Raw genomic sequence first — 20,249 nt, 5'->3', positions numbered from 1 at the left:
AAGCAATCACATTTGGTGCCCTGATGCCGTGTGCGTGCACCAAGGAATGTTGATGTGCTGCGTACTTCTGTATGCCACTACTAGATGGCGAGAGTTGCACCTTGACCTCTGATGCAGCAGTATGTCTGGGGATTCAAGGTGTGCGCAAGTGAACGCTGCGCTGGCAGCATATTCACCAAAAAGTTCAGTCCCGAATAAGGGCTGCACCTCATAAAATTTGTGAAAAAAAGTGCGGCCCTTACATGAGTCAATACGGTACCTCTGACACACGGTAATGAAGCACGACATCAGTGCATCAACAAAGCTAATTGCTTACATTCTGTTCAGCCCCCAGTACTCTGCAGCGCGTGCACAACTCATTAAATAGACTCTGTAGCACGTCAAAGGTGCAGTTTTTGGAGCCCTAACTATTCTATAACAGAAAAAAAGAGGCCCATTCTTGTAGGCTTTAGTAATGAATTTTTTAGTCTACTATCATGGTTAAAATAACATGCTATATGCCAACAGAAAGCTAAAAAAAGGAAGTACTTGCTCAAGATTATGTGTGCAAGCAATATGCGTGCTAAATGATCCAATGTTTTGTATGTTACCCTTAGATGTAATTTTTCTTTCCTGAGTGTTCATACAATGTATATTTTTTCATTTTTTCATTTGTAACTATGTTTTGCAATCACGTTTTCTAAACATTTTCGTGGTTCTCGTGTCTTGGTGTACTGCTGTATTTACCTGTACTTCACCTCAATTGTTTTCCTGTAGTTCTTTTTTTCTTTCTTTCTTTTGCTTATAAAATAAAATATAAACCTCAAAAAGACATGTTAGAGCTTAATATGTAACATGTTTTGCAAAAACAAACTTTACTGGAACGTTACCATTTTTACAATGAAACTGTTACAATCTTACACTGACAATATAAAAAGAAAAATGAAAAGAAAAACAATTCTTACTAAATATTAAAAAAAAACAATGTTCTACTCTGACTGCCTACAGTGCTTGAACGTTTCAATTGCTTCAGCTCATAAGGGACATGATCTAGGAAAAAAAAGTTTTCTCCTTAGCAGAAACTGCTTCTTTCCATAGGAACCACAAATATTGGGCTAAATGTTTTCAACAGTGTTTCCAAAAATCATCCAACTGAAGAGTAAAATCGTTGTCTTCGTCCTCCTCAGTGCAGCCACATTGTGGCGGCTGTTCCGTAGCATCACCCCCGGCTGTAGAAGCACCGTCCCGGTGCTTAATCTACGTATCCGCGGTGAAAGGTGTGTGGTAGGGTTTTAGTCTTGCCACGTGAACGATGTCACTTGCAGCTGATGATGACGCTGAGAGATCGGCGGGGATGATTTCATACGTGACATCGGTCACTTGTCGTACCACACGGTAAGGGCCAGGGTAGCACGACAGCAGCTTTTCGGAAAGGCCCACACGGCGAATGGGTGACCAGAGAAGCACCAGAGAACCCGGAGAAAAGTGCAGGTCACGATGGTGGCAATCATAGAGGCATCTCTGATGCTCCTGTGAGGCCTCGAGACGGGAGCGGGCGAGCTGGCGTGCGTGGTCGGCGTGTGCGATCGCGTTGTGGGTGTATTCAGTGGCAGAACATGTGGCCGAGGGCAGCAAAGTGTCCAAGGGCAACACGGGTTCTCGGCCATATAGGAGATAGAACGGTGAATAGCTGGCGGTGTTGTGACGCGATGAATTATACGCGAACGTCACATACAGTAAGTGAAGATCCCAGTCGTGGTGGTCGATCGCAACGTACTTGGAAAGCATGTCGGTGATGGTCCGGTTGAGGCGCTCCGTGAGGCCGTTGGTCTGGGGGTGGTAAAACGTGCTGAACTTGTGCTTTGTCGAGCAGGAGCGGAGGATGTCCTTGACGACTGCCGACAGAAAGCTGTGGCCACGGTCAGTGAGTAATTGGCGCGGAGCAATGTGCACTAAAATGATGTCATAGAGCAGAAAGTCAGCAACGTCAGTAGCGCAACTTGTCGAGAGAGCTCTGGTGATTGCGTATTGCGTAGCATAATCGGTAGCGACGGCGACCCATTTATTTCCAGAGCCCGAGAGAGGAAATGGTCCAAGAAGGTCTAGACCAACACGGAAAAAGGGTTCGGGTGGGATGTCGATCGGCTGGAGATATCCAGTTGGAGGTTTGGAGGGCTTCTTCCGGCGCTGACAGGGCTCACAAGCGGCAACGTAGCGCCGCACGGAGCGGGCGAGACCCGGCCAAAAGAATCGACGGCGTACACGGTTGTATGTGCGCGAGACGCCCAAGTGTCCAGCCAAGGGAGCATCGTGAAGTTGCTGGAGGACAGTCAAACACAGAATGACGAGCAGAAGGTCAAGGCCGTGTGGATCGAGATTGCGGCGGTATAATGTCCCCTCCTTACGGAGAAACATCCAGAGAGAGGCGTCGCCAGGAGTTGACTCCAGACAGTCGATGAGGGCGCGTAATGAAGGATCGCGCCGTTGGTCGTTGCCGGTTTGAAGCAACTGGGACACAGAGAAAACGCAAGCGATGGCGTCCGCATCAGCCGGTTTGTCGACGGGGTAGCGGGACAAACAATCGGCATCCTGGTGCAAGCGTCCCGTCTTATATACCACGGAGAAGGTATATTCTTGCAGGCGTAACGCCCAGCGAGCGAGTCGTCCTGTGGGGTCCTTGAGCAAGGATAGCCAGCAGAGAGCGTGGTGATCAGTGATGACACAGAAGGGGCATCCGTACAAGTATGGACGAAATTTCACAACAGCCCACACAAGAGCGAGGCACTCGCGCTCTGTGATTGAATAATTGCGCTCGGCGGATGATAGATGTCGGCTGGCGTAGGCTATAACACGATCACGTCCATGCTGGCGCTGTGCTAACACTGCTCCTGTGCCGTGACCACTGGCATCAGTTCGAACTTCCGTTGAGGCAGACGGGTCAAAGTGGGCCAGAATTGGAGGCATGGTATGGAGAGTAGTGAGCTGCGAAAAAGATGCGGCATGGTCAGGACCCCAAGAAAAAGGGGCGTCTTTCTTCAAGAGGTCGTTAAGGGGATGTGCGATGGTCGCAAAATCCTTCACAAAGTGTTGGAAATAAGAGCACAGCCCTACGAAACTAGGAACGTCCTTGGTAGACTTCGGAACAGGAAAATTCGTAACAGTGCGAATTTTGTCTGGATCGGGTCGCACGCCTCTGGCGTCTACGAGGTGTCCAAGGACGGCGATGTGGCGGCGAGCAAAATGACATTTTGACGAGTTCAACTGGAGACCGGCGCTGCAGAGCACGTCAAGAATCGCTGAAAGATGGTCTAGATGCGTGTCGATTGTGGGCGAATAAACGATGACGTTGTCCAGATAGCACAAACAGGTGGACCACTTGAACCCCTGAAGCAAAGAGTCCATCATTCGTTCGAAGGTGGCGGGCACGTTACAGAGACCGAAAGGCATCACCTTGAACTGATAAAGGCCGTCAGGGGTAACAAATGCAGTCTTCTCTCGGTCCATGTCATCGACGGATATCTGCCAGTAGCCGGACCGTAAGTTGATAGAAGAAAAATAGGTGGCACCGTACAGGCAGTCTAGAGCGTCATCAATACGTGGCAAAGGGTACACGTCCTTTTTTGTGATTTTGTTCAGGTGGCAATAATCTACACAAAAGCGCGACGTTCCATCCTTCTTTTTGACAAGTACGACAGGAGATGCCCAGGGACTACAGGAAGGCTCTATAAGGTCGTTTGCAAGCATCTTTGTGACTTCCTGTTGGATAACAGCTTGTTCCGATGCAGAAACACGGTATGGACGTCGGTGAATAGGGTTCGCATCGCCAGTACTTATGCGATGGGTCACGACGGACGTTTGACCTGAGGGTCTATTGTCAAAGTCAAAAATGTCGCGATAGCCTTCAAGAACACGGCAAAGAGCTTCAGTGTGAGCAGGTGTAAGGTCAGAGGAGACCATCTTCTTAATGTCGACGTCAGTACCGTGCGATGACGTCACGGTATGGGCTGAGCTGTAACGGTCTTCCACTGTGAATGGCTCGACCTCATCATTCTGCAAAGCGCGAATTATAGCCAAGGAGATCCCCTGAGGCAGAACTTGCGCGGTTAGCGTGAAATTGACAAGTGGAAGGCAGGTGCGGTTGCCAGTAATTTTCAGCACAGTGTGTGGCACGGTAACACCATGTGTAAGCATAACGGCCGGAATCGGTGTGGCCACGTAATTGTCGTCAGGTACAGCTGGAGAGGACAACAAGTCGACGTGTGTCACAGAGTGAGGTGGTAGGCGAATAAAACCTATGCAGCTCAGATGGCTTGGAGGCGGGTCCACAGGGTCGGCAAGGAGAGGCAAGTCAAGGTGAAGTGAGCCGGCCGAACAGTCAATGAGGGCAGAATGATGGGTAAGAAAATCCAGACCAAGAATGAGTTCGTGAGGGCAATGCTCGATGACGGTGAAGAGAACGACGGTGTGTCTCTCAGCAGTGGCGAGTCGGGCAGAACACATGCCAACAATAGCGACAGTCCCTCCGTCGGCGACTTGTACAACTCGGTTCGGGGCAGGCGTCAGAACTTTCTTGAGCCGACGGCGAACTTTCTTGCCGATGGCATATGGCTACATATGCTCCAGTTGAAGGGAAGCATCAGACGCAGTGAGGGATCTTTGAGTGCTATCGCATTTTATTCTTAAAGGCGAAGTTTAAGCGTCCTCGAAACCTTTTATACGGAACATGATGTGGCTCGCCTCCACTTCGGCGGTTGCTTTTGTCGCGCCGCACATAATTTGAAAGGTGCGTTTGCAAGCAGCCGCTTGTAATTCAGTCATTTGACCACCTGCGTAAAGAGTGTTCCGCAAGGATCAGTACTGAGCACTGTGCTTTTTTAGTCTATATCAATGCTATCATTTCTAGCATTGAAGAAGGAATCTCTGTACAGCTCTTTGCCGACAATTGTTTGTTGTACAAGGTAGTAGATAGCAAAGAAAATCAACAGTCGTTAAGTGAAGCTCCAATGAATATTGAAAAGAGGTGAAAAATTAAAATAAATGAGGACGAAGCTTTTGTACAGTGCATAACAAACAAAGTATGTGCTTGAACATGTTTGCACAGTGCACTCTGCAGTACTTCACATAGCTGACACCTTTAAATACTTTGGGCTATGCTTCCCACTTGGCTCATCATAGTCAAGCAGCACGTGGCACACAACACAGTGCTCCGCTGTGTGATCGAGGGGGCAAGCGAACTTTGCCACACCGGCCTGGCTTGTTTGGCTCGTGGCCTCCGAGACTGCACTGCTGCCAATGCAATCTCGGAGGCGATGCCCAGCTGCCAGCTCGCACGGTGCACCGCAGGGAAAGGGAGAAGTGAATGCACGGCCTGGGCCTGACCCAAGGAGTTTAAGTATATAACCTCCTTGGCAGATATGCATGGTGGTGAGAAAGACTAGTCTTTCTTGACGCATTCGACGCGGGAGTTTTGAACTGCCACTGTGAATGAGTGCCGAATACCGTGGAAATTGATTTACTTGGTGCGCAACAGTTGGGTATTTTTGGTTTCAGAGATGAATCTAGTTTGTTATATCCATGGCCAGACAGTTTCACTTTGTTAAAGCAAAGCTTTAAATACACAGATTTCTATGGGGACTTCAAGGAGAATTTCATTTACTTCGTTACATCCCATTTCATTATAATGAGGTTTGAGTGTACATATTTTTGTACATATATTCATGTACAGCTCACTTGCCCCTGTTTCATATGCTTGCTAGGTATTTCTTTTTCCTTCTTTAAAGCATTTTTGTGTATATATTTATATCTGCTCGTATTAGTTTATCATTGCATTGCCTACAAATTGTATTGTTATTATGCCCACTGCTTTTCACCCACCCTGTAACGGCCAAAAGGTCAACAGTATAGCAAAAAAGTCACACTCTGCACAGCTAGCGGCAGCAAACCTTTGCCATATGGTGTAGAGACACTGAATATAGGAGATATAATACTGCCACCATCTCCACTACATCCCAGTTGGCACAACAAATCAGTCAGTCATCAACAAGCAGGAAACTAAATTCACTACTAAACATCAGCTGACGGTCCGAGCTGGTTTTGCAGTTATCCAGCGTTCGAATATTAACTTCACGATCTGACATCCTCAGATCACTGCTATTAGTAACATCCAAGTACATAATCATCTGAGGATGCAGAAGAGTCACTAACCAACATTGTTAGCACAAGAGCTCAACTACCTGAGCACCTGCCATTTTTGTAATCACTGGGTGCGCACCTCTGCATGCTTGTGAAGGTGGATTCACATGTATGGACAGAATCTAGCCTGCTCTGCAAGCCAAATAGTCACGTGGCCACTTAACGCAGGTGCAACTGGGCAAGGCTGCATTCACACAGCCGGAGTGCGCTTGCAGAATCTGCACTAATTTACATGCTTACTCTAGACTCCAACGGTTACGCATGTTGCCAAAGCACCAGAGGTGACAGAGTTCTTTGCACCTCGTTCTGATTATCGCACTTGTGTTTATTGCCAACAAATCAACAAAGTAAAAACTCGACTTTGTGATTGCAAATGCAATTCCACACAAGACAGCTAGCCTAGCGAGCCATACTAATCCAGCCCGTGTTGACAGACTTGACACCAAGTAGGCCAGACAGAGGACAGACAACTGCCATACTTGTACACATGCCATACAATCTGGCTTGCGAGCAGAGAAAGCCAGACTCAGTGAAGGCAACACTTTTTGATGACACAGGTATCACAGGTATCACGCAATACGCTGTCTGCAGCAAAAATCCCTGCTCCTGTCCACTGTGTGGATCCCATTTTAAAATCGGCTCCACATAGCAAAAAGAAAAAAAAAATCACTCAGAAAATTTTATTTTGCTTCTTAAACTACATTCTGGATGGCACAGCAAGTTGTAAAAGCACTGAGAACCTTGAAATTAGGCGTAGCACTTGTGAATTACCCATGACCCATGTTTAAAGGCTGTGGTAAGAAAAGTGTTTAAGGACCCTTCACAGCACAGTTGGAAATTTTTATTACACGCTAGAAGTTGTCAAGCGCTGTCAACGTTTTAATTGTGCATTCAAAAACAAACAATAATGAAGACTTATCATTTAGGAGATATCCCATGCTTAGCATACATGTTGAGAAACAGGCCCTCAAATTCTGTGACAAACTGCACTGATGTTCCAATTAAAACTGATGAACACTGTTAAGTCATAAGTTAACGCTTATCAGCTCTGTGGGAAACTGCAGTGTAATTAATGGACACGACATACGGCAGCAATTTTCTTGAAAGTGCTTATACCTGCAGTGGCATCTTCAAAAATGCATGAAAAATTTCAGAACAAAATTTTTAGACCTGCCAGCTTCCTTGATTGTATGTTTGCAATGCTGATAACACAGTGACAGTGATAACTTGACCAGTCAACATGCTCACGCCTGATCTATATGGTGACCATAATAGCGACCCCTTTAGTGGCAGCGTCTGTCTTGGAAGAGCTTAGGGGACGGGGAATGCATTGGACACACATAAAAAAAGAAGTCACCCGTCGAAAACGCCTATTTTCGGCCTCTCCTAGGAATAGCTTCAAGCAATAACCGTAGCTCACAATTTCATGTCTAATTAGACATTGTGAACCCGATTATAAAGCATGGCCTTTTTTTTTTTGCGAGAAAATTGGGCCGAAAATTGCCTGCGCGGTGCAATCGGATATGTTTCATTTCATATGTTCCATTTCACTTCTATATGGGATAAGACACTATGAGTGATAAAATTTACTAAAAAAATAAAATAATTAAATCCTCATTAAAGAAAAATGAAAGATAAACAAATGGTAGATGACGTGACACTACATAAAGTTGATTCAAGCACACTGTCAGTACTTTGAAGCATGGTTACACAAAGGAAAAAAAATTCTGCACAACACATAATGCCCCCCTTGCAATGTTCGGAAAAGGCCACAGTCTAATAATAGCCCCTAAAGAGAGTGCAGGACTGTCCATTGTTCTAAACTTGACACATAGTTCTCGCCGCTGCTGGTCATAATGCAGATGAGTTAAATTTTATCACATTATGCAAGCACACAGCTCCAATGAATAAACTATGGCAGACACAACTGTATTTGACGTCTACCTAGGGCCCTATAACGTAAAGCTATTCCAATATGTTTTTATTCCAATCTCCTGACATCAAATTTGTGTAACCGCCGACGCAAGCATCGGGCGGTCATCTGCAGGGTTGTCTGAACAGACCAATCATACGCTCTCCTCATTCATAGGAGGCGACTTTTGTTTGCTTGAAAAACGAATAAAATTGCCTACACTGAGTGGCTTGTCTTATCTAATTGGCTGACAAAAGGCGAGGAGCACGCTCAAGTGGAGAGGGATTCGATGAGGCCGAGCCACTGCACTGAAAATCGATAACTGGACGAAAAGCTTGGTGCCGGCGTCTGCAACTGATCTGCTTTCCCTTACTTATCTTGCGGTGTGTGGTTGAAAATTGTGGTGGCATGCAACGGAAGGTTCAGAATGCCACTAAAAAGGATCCTCAGCAAAAAAGTTTGCTGAGCGAAGTCATAAACGTGCCGAAAGCACTTGAAAACATTACACGGCCATGCAAAAAGTTTTATTATACGCAAATAAACCCGTGCTCTCCAGCAGGTGCGAGTAGCTAATGCCTGAGCAATCGGCGGCAGCCATCTTTTATTCCTTTCGGAATGGGGCAGCCTGCGGCTATTCAGAAGAAAATTCAGTTTTGTTCGGCATATTAATGCATCTTTAACGTGCACACGTCACTTTGATGCAGTGAGTTTTTGCGGTTTTGTGAAGTCGTGTGAGAGGCAGGTGAAGTGGGTGCAGCCTGAAAACTTTTGACCAATAGCCAATGGCTAATGGCGAAAAGGTGTCGAATCAGAAATAACTATTTTTCTTTTGTTTGGTCAAATCATGCATAATCAGCATGTACACGTCATTTCAGATGGGGAGCTATCGCGGTTTTCGTGACGTCGCACGACAGACAAGTGAAGTGGGGGTGTCCAAAAAAGTTTTTGACCAATCGCGGTGGGCTGATTGCAGAATTGGAATAGAAAAGTTTGGAATAGTTTTACGTTATAGCACCCCTAATGTGAAGCAGTTATGATTTGTTTAGAATGGTTGCATGAATAATGCAGCTGTGCAGGGCGAACGGGTATGTAGGGACTATATGCTGTAGTGTTTATATTCACAATAAGCAAGACAGAATGTTTGTAATGGCAAAAGATAAGACTGAAAGCAAAATAAAACCCAGTGGCCCCAGTGCAGATACCCAGTGCACCTACCATCACACTGTGGCACATAATTTTAGACTTCACTATCACTGGGATCGGCCAATAAAAATACTGAGTTAGGCTGCACTTTCACTGGGATTGGCCAATTTAGACGGCGACATTGGCTGCCCGCCCGCAATAAAAGTGGCTGTCACTAAGAGAATGTGTTGCATTAATACAGAAAATAATGAGTGGGTAGATACAACCCCGCATTACCATCAATGAACTTGCCCAGTTCATCCACTGCAGTGGGCCAAGGCTACCCTGCACTCTCATCATACCGTCCCCCACTCCCTACTTCGTTTATGTTGCAGCTGTATACAAAACAGATGCAAATACTAAAAAAAGTAAAGATTGCTTTGGTGGCAGGCTGATGCGAGACCTTGACATTACCAGGCTCCTTGCATTGAAGCATATGTAGGCTCACAGATGTGTAGTGATTGCGGTTTTAGCTCTTTGGCAAATTTGCCTTCACTGACTCTTTTTGGTTAAAACCGAATTCCCCCCCCCCCCCCGAAAAATTCACTGTGCTTTCAAAAATTGTCATTTTATTATTAGTAGTATTTTTTAAAGGGACTGTCTACTGTTTTCTAAGGACCTTTTATTTTGTAGCACTATAGACAGTCTATCATGCGAATTGTCTAAAGAAGCAATGGTTTCTCTGGAAAGCGAGTAGAAAATTTTAAAACAGGATTTGTTTATCTGCACAGACTTCTTAAAACTGTGTATCGACGCTGACAACACTAATTGCTGTACACAATGGAAATCTCTGAGGCCGTTCAATCTCTGTTCATCGTGACTCTGTTTGTTTGCATAAGGCGGCGCCACTTTTCAACACGTGCTAGGGTGCCTCAATGTCCTCCTCGCCTTCCACTCCATACAGGGTCGAGACAATCGCGGCATCTACTACGGCATCGGGCATGTGAATCATGGATGCCATAGTAGACACCGTAGGGACACATTGCCGGTGCTCATGTGTATCTGCCGTTCGTGTGCCCAACGCTGTAGTAGACGCTTTGGTTGTCTCTACCCTGTACAGAGCGGCAGGCGAGGAGGACATCGAGTCACTCTAACGCACCCACTAGTGAGAAACCAGAAAGAAGTTAGTATCTCAAGAAAAGTTATCAGAAGTGCATAAAATACAATTTCAGGCAATACGAAATTGTATCCCAGCAAAATAACTCTCCCTGCGCATCTGTTTATGTGATGGTAAACATACTGGTTGCACTGTTTCACCATCAAGCAACGCCACGTGCCATTCTTGCACCACTTTCAGAGCCAAATAAAAATAAAATTCCTTGTTTACGAAATACAAGCATGCTCGTTTCTGTCAATATGACTGCTCAGACTCCAACCACAATCCAAAGACATGTTTCGAGTGGCAGACAGTCCCTTTAACCCGGCTTCTATATGCAGGCATGAGTCTTTTCCCCCTACTTTTCTACTGCACATTCAAACACAACCGAAACACCCATCTATGCCATATTGGAGGGGCAGCCAGAGCACATGCCAGATCACAGCACCACCAAGACAGATGCTCTAAGAAAATTAACACAGGAGTATAGAAATGACACATGACACTCCTTGAAGGAGCCTGAAAGGGGAAAGGAGAAGCATATAGGAAACACATGAGCTGAAGTGCCTGGTAGAAATAAAGGGACAAGGCTTCCTGTACTAGTTCACAATGTGACATGTGAAGCAAAGGCTATAGAGTGTCACTATACCAAAAAAGGAAAACTAAAGAAATAAATTAGTGACCTAGAAGCCCTAGGCTAATAAAGAAATTATTTTTGATGAAAAACAGGGTTTCTTGGTAGTGGCTAATTCATACATAATTATGTGGCATCGCATGGGGCGACAACCATTTCATTATGTTTTACAGCTGTATGTCAACTCATGTAATCCATCATATATTAAAATTACTATAGGGAAATTGCACACTGCAATCATTTAGCCACCACGATAATTATGGATAGCACTTATATTTTTCTGCCGATTAGGCATGAATTTATCAATAAAGTGCAATGCAGCTTTTACTGTTGTTCTTTTTAAGGTCCAATATGTTGTGTACTATCCTTACAATGTTTCACTAAAGCAAGTAAGTGTGTTATATTGATAAATTTATTTCATTCTTCAATTTCTAGCACTTTAATAAATCACAACTCTTTCAAGTACGTGTCACTAAACCTAGACGATGATGATGGAGAAATAGCATCCAACATCTGAAGTTATTTCTTATATTCTAAAAATTACTTTTTGTGAGCAATGTTCCAAATAAAGCTGAATCGTGAAAATTAGAGGCTGAATGAGATTCACTGTTACCGTAGAACTAGCAACAGTGTGAGGCTCAAAAACATTATTGTAAGAATCTACAAGGCCATTTGAAGGCAGAAGGATGTAGTCTAGGCAAATCCATGCACTTCCATCATTCTCCTGCTGGCTGAACAGCAATACTGGAGTAGCAAGTATACAACTGAGCCAAACTTTCTTCTAGTATTCTTAGTACAGAATTCAATTATGGAATTCTTTTAAAACTTTCAGAGTCAGATTGAAAATATAATTCCTTACATAAGGAAAAAAGCCATACTTGTTTATATCATTTTGAAACTGGGTCTTTCCATCAGATCCACAGAATATGTTCTGCATGGTACTGGATGGTTCCTTAACCCTTTCAGGGTCGATTTTTTTCGCCATATGCGACCGCCCAGGGTCGATTTTTTTTATTGCAGACTCCAATTCTTCTGAGGGACCTATTTCGAAAAAAATTTACCGTAATTTTTCTAGAGTGACCGTAAAGTGAGAAAAAAATATTTTGCGTTGGTATATACATACTTTTCTTTCATGAATAACAACAATAAAAAAAGGAGATAAACTTATAAGAATTAAAAATTTGATGCATTGTTATAGTCCAAGGCTTAGAATATGTGCACACGCAAATATTTCGCCAGTCTCAAATGTTCCTGCTCTTACACTAATATTTACGTCCATAGCCTAATCGAACTGCGTAGGTGAGCACACCCAAGAAAACTACGTGATTGTGTGCCTGTAAAAAAAGCAAAACGTGTGACAAACTTCTGCTAATGTTCATGCTATCGCCAATCATAGGCAATTAGATATTGGGAGTCTCCCAAAAAAAATAAAAGGAAACGCATGCACGGCGGCATCCTTCCTATGCTCACCCCTGTGAGCACTAAACGAGCGAGAAACAGGCGGCCGCCCTTTGAGCAATTAGTAACGAGATAGCCATCAGTTTTGCAAGTGCAAGAAGCCGAAACCGCCCACAGAACAAAACCCAAACTGCTGCCCACCCACGCGCGTGCCAATGTGCGAGCGGTATTATATAGACGCGCTAGAGCAAACTAGCTCTAAAACAAACCATGCAACGAAAACCGAGAGAGGAAGATGTGAGAAAAAATTCCCTGTATTCCAACATAGTGGCAGCACATGCCAGGAAAGAAAAAATTAGGAAAGTGGCATGCTTTTTAAATGTACAGACGGCGCCATAAATATATGGCATCGACCATTTTGGACTTGTTTGCGGCGTCGTATATTTACGTCACTGACCCTCAAAGGGTTAAAGAATGTTGGCATTGGCAACATTTACACAAATTTGCAGTGTCTCATGACTTGCATCACACGCTGGCATGCTATGCATGGAGGTGAACTAAAGTGATACGGTGAACCACACTTTCTTGAAACACCATGAATGAGCATCCCTCCCCCCTAAATGTCATATCACTACAATTAGTTAGGTCAGTGCAGTGCAGTACAATTTCATCCAATTTTCTGCTTTTGACACAATTCAGCACAGAAATCAGTACAACCCTCAAAATGATGTAAATGGCACAGTTGTCACGATGTTGGATTTAAGATGAAAGATCTAATTTTGGGTTTTACATGCCAAAACCACATTATAATCATGAGGCACGCCATAGTGGAGGGCTCTGGATCAATTTTGACCACCTGGGATTCTTCAATGTGCACCTAAATCTAAGTGCACGGGCATTTTGTATTTCGCCCCAATCGAAATATGGCCGGTGCCACCTGGATCGAACCCACGATCTCGAGCTCAGCAGCTCAACACCATAACCAGTGGGCTACTGCAGCGGGTCATGATCTTGGATCATATTAATTCAGCTACATTATTCTTCCAGGCAATAAATTTGCCCTCACAGCCTGCTGAAAAATGCCACTGGAGAGCACACACAATTAATGCTGTCATTTTGTTATAGGTTTCCTCATTACTTCGAAACTTTGCAATAGAGGGCTGCTAAACGGTCAACCTTGCTACTAGTACTGAAAGCATGTGGTCACCTCTCTGCATCCTGTAAAGGGTCGAGCAAACACAGAGGCTCCAGGGCATCTGCGGCACTAAGGGGACTGGACACTATAGGAACAGCATCCAAATCACTAGAGAACGCTGGTGAAGCCGACGACTGAGCAGGTGTCAAAGGTGTAGAGACCGCAACTGGCCTCGGGGACTGGGCAGCAGTCATCGGCTCTGCAGTAACGGTGCTGCCTGTGTCACCAAGCTCTTCCATCAGGTCAGTCACATCGTGAATTACAGGGCCTTCAGAATACTGGGAACTTCCAGGCTGCACAAGGAAAAAACGAAAGGCACCATTAAAATTCAACGGTCTTAAAACTGGTCAGAAAAGTGCAAAAAAAGTTTCTCATACTGTAAACCAAGACTTACTCATGGATTATATTACCGTTAAAATGGAACTCATGATAATTAATTTCTTGGCATAGTTTTCATTATAGCTATTTTGCTGGTGGCTCACTTGGCAACATTTATCTATGGACTATTTGTCTTGTTTTTGTTGGCCATGTTCATAGCAGCAAGTATGTACACAACTTCCCACAATGGTGGCTCATCAAAGGGGAACAAAACATGCAAAAACAAGTTCTCAACTTCTCTCTAACCTGAAAACAGCAATAAACTTCTTTTTCTTCTTCTTTTAGTCACACATTTCACAAGTAAATGAGGATAGCTATAGGGGCTTGTTGGTATGGCATATCTATTTTGTTGTAGCATAAGCTAAACAATGACAACAGAAAGGCACATCTGACACACACAGCGCTACACACAGCGCTGTGCGGGTAAGATGTGCCTTTCTGTTGTCCTTGTTCAGCTTGTGCTACAACAAAATCACAAATAAAAGTGGTAAAAATAAGCATCAGTGACCTTTTGACATTTTGTTAGCAACAACACATAATAAAGGGGTTGTTAACTTCTCAGTGCCTGGCAAACACCCTGCCTGAATTAAACAGGATGCAGCAGCACTGCTGCTGCACTGCATTAAAGGCTTCTCAGACTTGCCCCTTGACTACAGTTCTTTTCTAAACTGTTGCTACTGCTTGTACAAGGCAAGTATAGATGCAAGCTAGCACCACACGTACAGGGTTTGTCTGGAAATTAGTAGTACTGATTTTTTCCCACCAAAACGTGTGAAGGAGCGGGATGTTACTGCGCTAATTGGGTGGTGGGGGGTCTTAGCTACGATCGCACCAGTCGCCAGTCGTCTGCAAGCCTTCACGGAGTGTAGATCGAGTTTAAGGTGAACCCCTTCAAAATGCCTTGTCATCTGCACAATGAATTGTTTGTCAGAGCTGCATTATGCGGTGAAGTTCTGCGTCAAACTGGGTAAAACTGTCATGGATTTCTTGACCAAACATGGCATCACACAGCTTCCCCAACCACCCTACAGCCCAGACGCTGCTCCGACAGACTTCTTCCTGTTCCCCTAACTGAAAATGGTCATGAAAGGACTGTACGATGGCTCAGCCCAGGCAATTCAAGAGGCCGTAATGAGGGAGCTGAAGAGCATTCCAGTTTTTGCGTTCCAGGGAGCCTTCAATGATTGGCAGAGTTGCTGGAAATGCTGTGTTGATGCAGAAGGGGCATATTTTGAACACCATTAAATCGATGTATCAAAATTGTGAATAAACTAAAACAAAAATTCAGTCCTACTATTTTCCGGACAAACCCTGTATTTGCTGAACTACTTAGTGTGTACTTGCTCATAAATAAGTATTCTTGGCCAATCAGTTTTAGGGATACCACTTTCAATGGATGCTGATTAGATAAGCCAGTGGGCAAAATGCCTGTCACTCCAGTGAGGCATAACTGTATGCCATATGCAAAAAAGAAAGCATCTCCAAATCAACAGAGAATACAGCCCCCTGCTTAACTTATATGAGTTTCATGTAATCTGGACATGGACATACATTCCTATTCATGTGCAGCTTACATTTGTGTTGAGCCTTGGTAACCTAATCAATGATGTTTCTTTCCATTGTATTGTTGCAGCTGTTATTACCTTAATGTAGATCCAACATTCCACCTGTGCAAGTCTTCATTTTCAAGGCACTATAGTTTACTTACAGCATGGCAGAACAACTAAGAAGCAATAAGTTCCTTTCCAAGTCGTTCAGAGCAAAGCCAACAAAAGAAAAGGTGTATGACTAGACACGGGAAGCTGCCCCAAGATCACACTTTTTTGGCTTTGCTTGGCTGCAGTGCATTGGCCTTCTGACTTAGAGAAGTCGAAGCACAGGTGTTAGTTGATTATTGATGAATTTTGCTTGCAATGGCTCATCATGACCTCCATCCCCTCAAGGAGCAGGCCCAGTAGGTTATGATTGCATGCAAGAGCAATACCCGGAATCTTTTTTTCTGGGCATGTCAGTACAGTAAAAGCTTGTTAATTCGAATCGCAAGGGAAAGCCGCTTCAGCTCGAATTAACGAAAGTTCGAACTAATGAAAGTGAAGGAGAACAGCGGTACACTACGATTTGGAAGCAGTAGGGCATGTCAGAAATTTGGCGCATCAGAAAGTGATGGCGTGTGCCCCGGGCACACGCCATCTTCAAGTCCTGGGCCCGACTGTGCCACACCACCGATGTCCACCGAAACGAACGTTAGCCGAGGCTTAACACCATCACAAAGAATCGCGACGGCTGGTACCTCCTAAGCTGAAAACAGATGTGCACAACCGATGAAGACTGCCGAGACAAAGACGCTGAACTTGTGAAGGTGGCGAGGCCCCGATTCGTCGGTTCTTGATTGCAAGCACAGCTGCGACGCACTTGATTTGCCGTGTTTGGTGCTTGCCGCGCCATCTGCCGCACATTAGCAGCTACAAAAGATTTGCAAAGTGTCACGTAGAATGGAGAGGAGGCAGCCGCCGCTACCTTTTATCCGAGCCCGCGCCAGTTACATTTTTCCCGATTTCGCCTTCTCTCGCCATTCTCTCCATTTCGGAGGCAATGCAGCATTGTGTGTAGGCAGTAGACGCGTTTGTCTGGCCGTGTGACAGGCGCCAAGCCGCCGGCACGGTGGCGCCTAGTTCAAATTATCCGTGGCAGAACCTACTCGCGTTCGAATTAACGGGCTTTTTTATACATAGACTTCTGTGGAGCTTGGCCGGACCAAATTGTACAGTTCGAGTTATCCATAAATTAGAATTAACGAGCTTTCACTGTAAGTGCAGAAAACATTATTGTTGTTAACACTGTGAACAGATTGCAATGACATTTGTTTCTGCATTGGATGCAGTTCCGTTTAATCAGGCATAATTAATCTGGCCCTCTCTTCTTCCTCTTCTCTTGGTCTATATTGTGTCCTTCTTCCTTCTCTCTCACGAGCGTTACATGGGCCTCCCCTCTGTCGTCAACCCTCCTGGCTTGACATAGTACCATGATGTTCACAGATGTTGTCTCAATGTAGTCCACTGTAGCACAGAGTCTTTAAAATGCTTTGCTGGTGGGTGGTCTTCACAACCTTGTAGGGCCCTGTAAAGGGAGCCTTTGATCCTTGCAGACCCCTCCAAACAAGCACGTAATCTCCTACTTGTATGTTCGGTCGTTTTACTGAATGTCGGTGGTCATAATTTCTTTGCGTGGCAGTCTTGTATCTTGCACTTTGGTCTTCAGATTTCTTTTGTTCTTGCAGCACCAACAGAATTCATAATGCCCAACAGGTGGTCTGCGGGAAGCCGTTCCGATTTGCCATGGTACGCAAAGTACAGTGTGCACCCAAAGCCAGCCATGTGTGATTGTGGTGGTTCACAGCCGCTTCAAGGGCACATTTGCAACTGCCTGGAAATCCTGGGTAAGGCACGATGAACTGTTTGACGTCTCGTATCGCTCTTTCGGCGAGTACATTTACTTCTGGATGGTATGGCGCAGCAAAATGAAGTTCTGTGTTCCTCTCGTCAGCCCGTTGTTTCAAGCGATCACTTCTAAAAGCTCGACCACTGTCAGCGATGATTACTTTGGTGTGTTTGAACATATCTTGATTAAGGAGTGAGATAATACTGCTGCAATCTTCTTTTCTGGACTTGCCTGTCACCATGTGTGTGCGCTCATCAGTGGCCAGTAGAAAAGCTTGTGTAGTTCGTACTCCCTCCCCCTTTTTTCTGAGCTCAGCGAAGTCAAGGTGCGTAGTCTCAAATGGCTTTTCCGAGTGTTTTGGTATAGCCATTGCGCTTCCACGGGGCCTGAACTTCACTTTGCGGAGCTGGCATTGATGGCACGTTTTCACATATTCTGAAATATCCTGTTTCATCATACTCCTGTGAAATCTCTGTTTAATATTCCATAACATCCTCCAAAAACTGTCATGACCATCGGATTCCGGAGAATCATGATACAGTCTTAAAGTTATTTCCACGCTTGTTCAGGCATGAGCAGCCTACCATTTTTGAGAATCATCTCTTCCATGCCATACAACAACACATGGGTGGCATACTTGACATCTGGGTTCCTAATTAACAGTCTTGACAAGGCGTCTACGTCTGGTAATTTTTCTCCTGGCTCGTGAGCGACTTCGAAAGCAAACTGCTGTATTTCACTTACCCACCTGGCCAGTCTTCCTGTAGGTTGTGAGATTAGGAATGTATGTCAGTGCTTGGTTGTCGGTGAATAGGCTGAAGTGTGTGCCTTCCACTTTGCTTTCCAGGTATGTCCTGAAATAATGAAAGGCCATTACAACTGCCAATGCTTCTTTTTCCGTCATTGGGTAGTTAACTTCTGCTTTGGTAAATGTGTATGAGTAATGTTCAATCACTGCTGTCTCTTTCGACACTCACTCTCATCTCCCCGGTATAGTGCAGCGCCACTACTATAATGGAAAGCGTTTGTGTTTAACTCGAAGGGTTTCGAGAAGTCCAGTATTGTCAGCACCAGGTCAGATGACATAATTTTTACGAGCTGCTGATACGTCTCTTCGCATTCACTAGTCCACAAAAATGGAGCATCTTTTCGTGTCATCATTTTCTCTGCATTTGGTATTTAGGGCGTAGTGTTTTATAGAAGCCCTAAAATGTCCAGCGAGCCCCAGGAACACTCAAAGAGAATGCACATCATATGGTTTGGTCAGCTGGGAGGTGTGCTTGACAGACCCTTCTTTCATGCTTTTTGCTTATTCCTCAAATACTATCCCTAGGAAGACAATGATATTTTTAAAGGATTTGCTCTTCTTTAAGTTAGTCGTTAGCCCAGCTTTGCTAAGTGCCTCTAGTACCCGGGACAGATGCAAGCAGTGCATGGTCATCACAAGCCTTTGAATAATGATGATGTGATCCACATACATGTTGTGGAAAATTCTGATAAATTCGCTAAGCATGCTGGTCATGATCTTCTGAAACCATGCACTAGAATTTTTTCAACCAAAAGGGAGTCGGATGTATTCGAATATGTCGGAAGGAGTAACAAGCGCTGTGAATTGCTTTAGTCTTCTTGCAGCGGAATCTGCCAATAAACTTTGCAAAAGTTGATGCGGGAAAACCATGTACATCTGCCTGTCTCGGCAATAATATCATCGATTCTTGGCATAGGGTATGGGAATAAATCAGCCTGACAGTTTACAAGTCTACAATCAGTGTGCATCCTGAAAGTTCCATCATCTTTGGGCGCAACTGTAATCAGAGATGCAAAGGTTGATGGTCGAATAATTTCAGCATTTAGCAAGCCTTGTAACTGTTCTTTTAGCCATTTCTTCTTTTCATAGGACATCCCATAGGGCTTTCTTTTAACAGGTGTCATGTCACTGAGCTTGAATGGAACCTCACTTATATTCACTAGAGGAGGGTAAAGTCTGATGCATATCAGCTCCGGAAACTGTGTCGGTACATTTTAACTCTCTCTGACCAACTTGACATGCATTTGAGAGTCTGTACACGCCTTTAACTGGAATGTCTCGACCAGGATGTTAATGATGACTTCATCGTGCCATGTGATAGTTATCTTTAATTTCTTCATGTCAGGGCATGCCAGTATAAAATGAAATGTGGCGTCACGAACGAGTAGTGCTTTTACAGTTATATTGTTTGTTTGAAATTCCATGCACACACATGTCCACTTGTCTAGTACTTGAGAACATCCATTGTAACTGTGTAGTTTGACAACTTTGCCACTGAGTATTTGATCTTGCAGAATCAGTAGAGAATTAACTATGAAGACTGATGCTCCAGTGTCAACTGATACTTCAATGGCATTTCCATTGATTCTCATCTGTGCGTACAGCAGGCCTGCCACAGACTTCGCCAAGTAAATGCTTTCTTTTGGAGTCTCCAAAGAGAACGAAAAGTTTGGGCTTACCAGCTCGTTTACTTGTCCCGGCTGTCAAGTCATTTCATTGCCTGAGTGAATTTCAGCATGATTCACTGTAGTACTGCGGCCATAGGGCACCTGGTTTTTTGGGGATCCAATGGTACAGCTTCGGCTAATGATGTTGCTTTCTTAGTCATTGGCTAGTAAACGGTCATCGGGAATGTCTTTCAGTGACTGTTGGAGTTCATCCAATGTCACAGGTTGTCTCATCGTGATTAGACGTTGATAACTCTTTGTCATTCCAAGAATAACCAGTGGCACAATTGATGATTCCCACAGGTCAGGGTCGACTTGTTGCAAAACCCAACATTTTTCGTAGAAGTACTAGTTGACAGATCCTTCTCAA

At 44.5% G+C, this 20,249-nt stretch overlaps 1 protein-coding gene across 7 annotated transcripts in view; it reads right to left on the bottom strand.

The window, feature by feature from the left end:
* Window positions 1-20,249, bottom strand: part of LOC142591373 (heat shock factor protein 1-like) — a 170,120-nt gene that overhangs the window by 46,080 nt on the left and 103,791 nt on the right. For all 7 annotated transcript variants that reach the window (XM_075703710.1, XM_075703737.1, XM_075703702.1 and 4 more), the window contains one exon: window positions 13,601-13,881. In XM_075703710.1, the coding sequence (XP_075559825.1) occupies window positions 13,601-13,881 (281 nt within the window). The remainder of the gene's footprint in view (window positions 1-13,600; window positions 13,882-20,249) is intronic.

This window comes from Dermacentor variabilis, chromosome 1, assembly GCF_050947875.1.
Source record: "Dermacentor variabilis isolate Ectoservices chromosome 1, ASM5094787v1, whole genome shotgun sequence".
NCBI lineage: Eukaryota > Metazoa > Arthropoda > Arachnida > Ixodida > Ixodidae > Dermacentor > Dermacentor variabilis.
The sequence above is the reverse complement of the archived record's forward strand: the minus strand, read 5'-3'. Positions and strand labels throughout refer to the sequence as shown.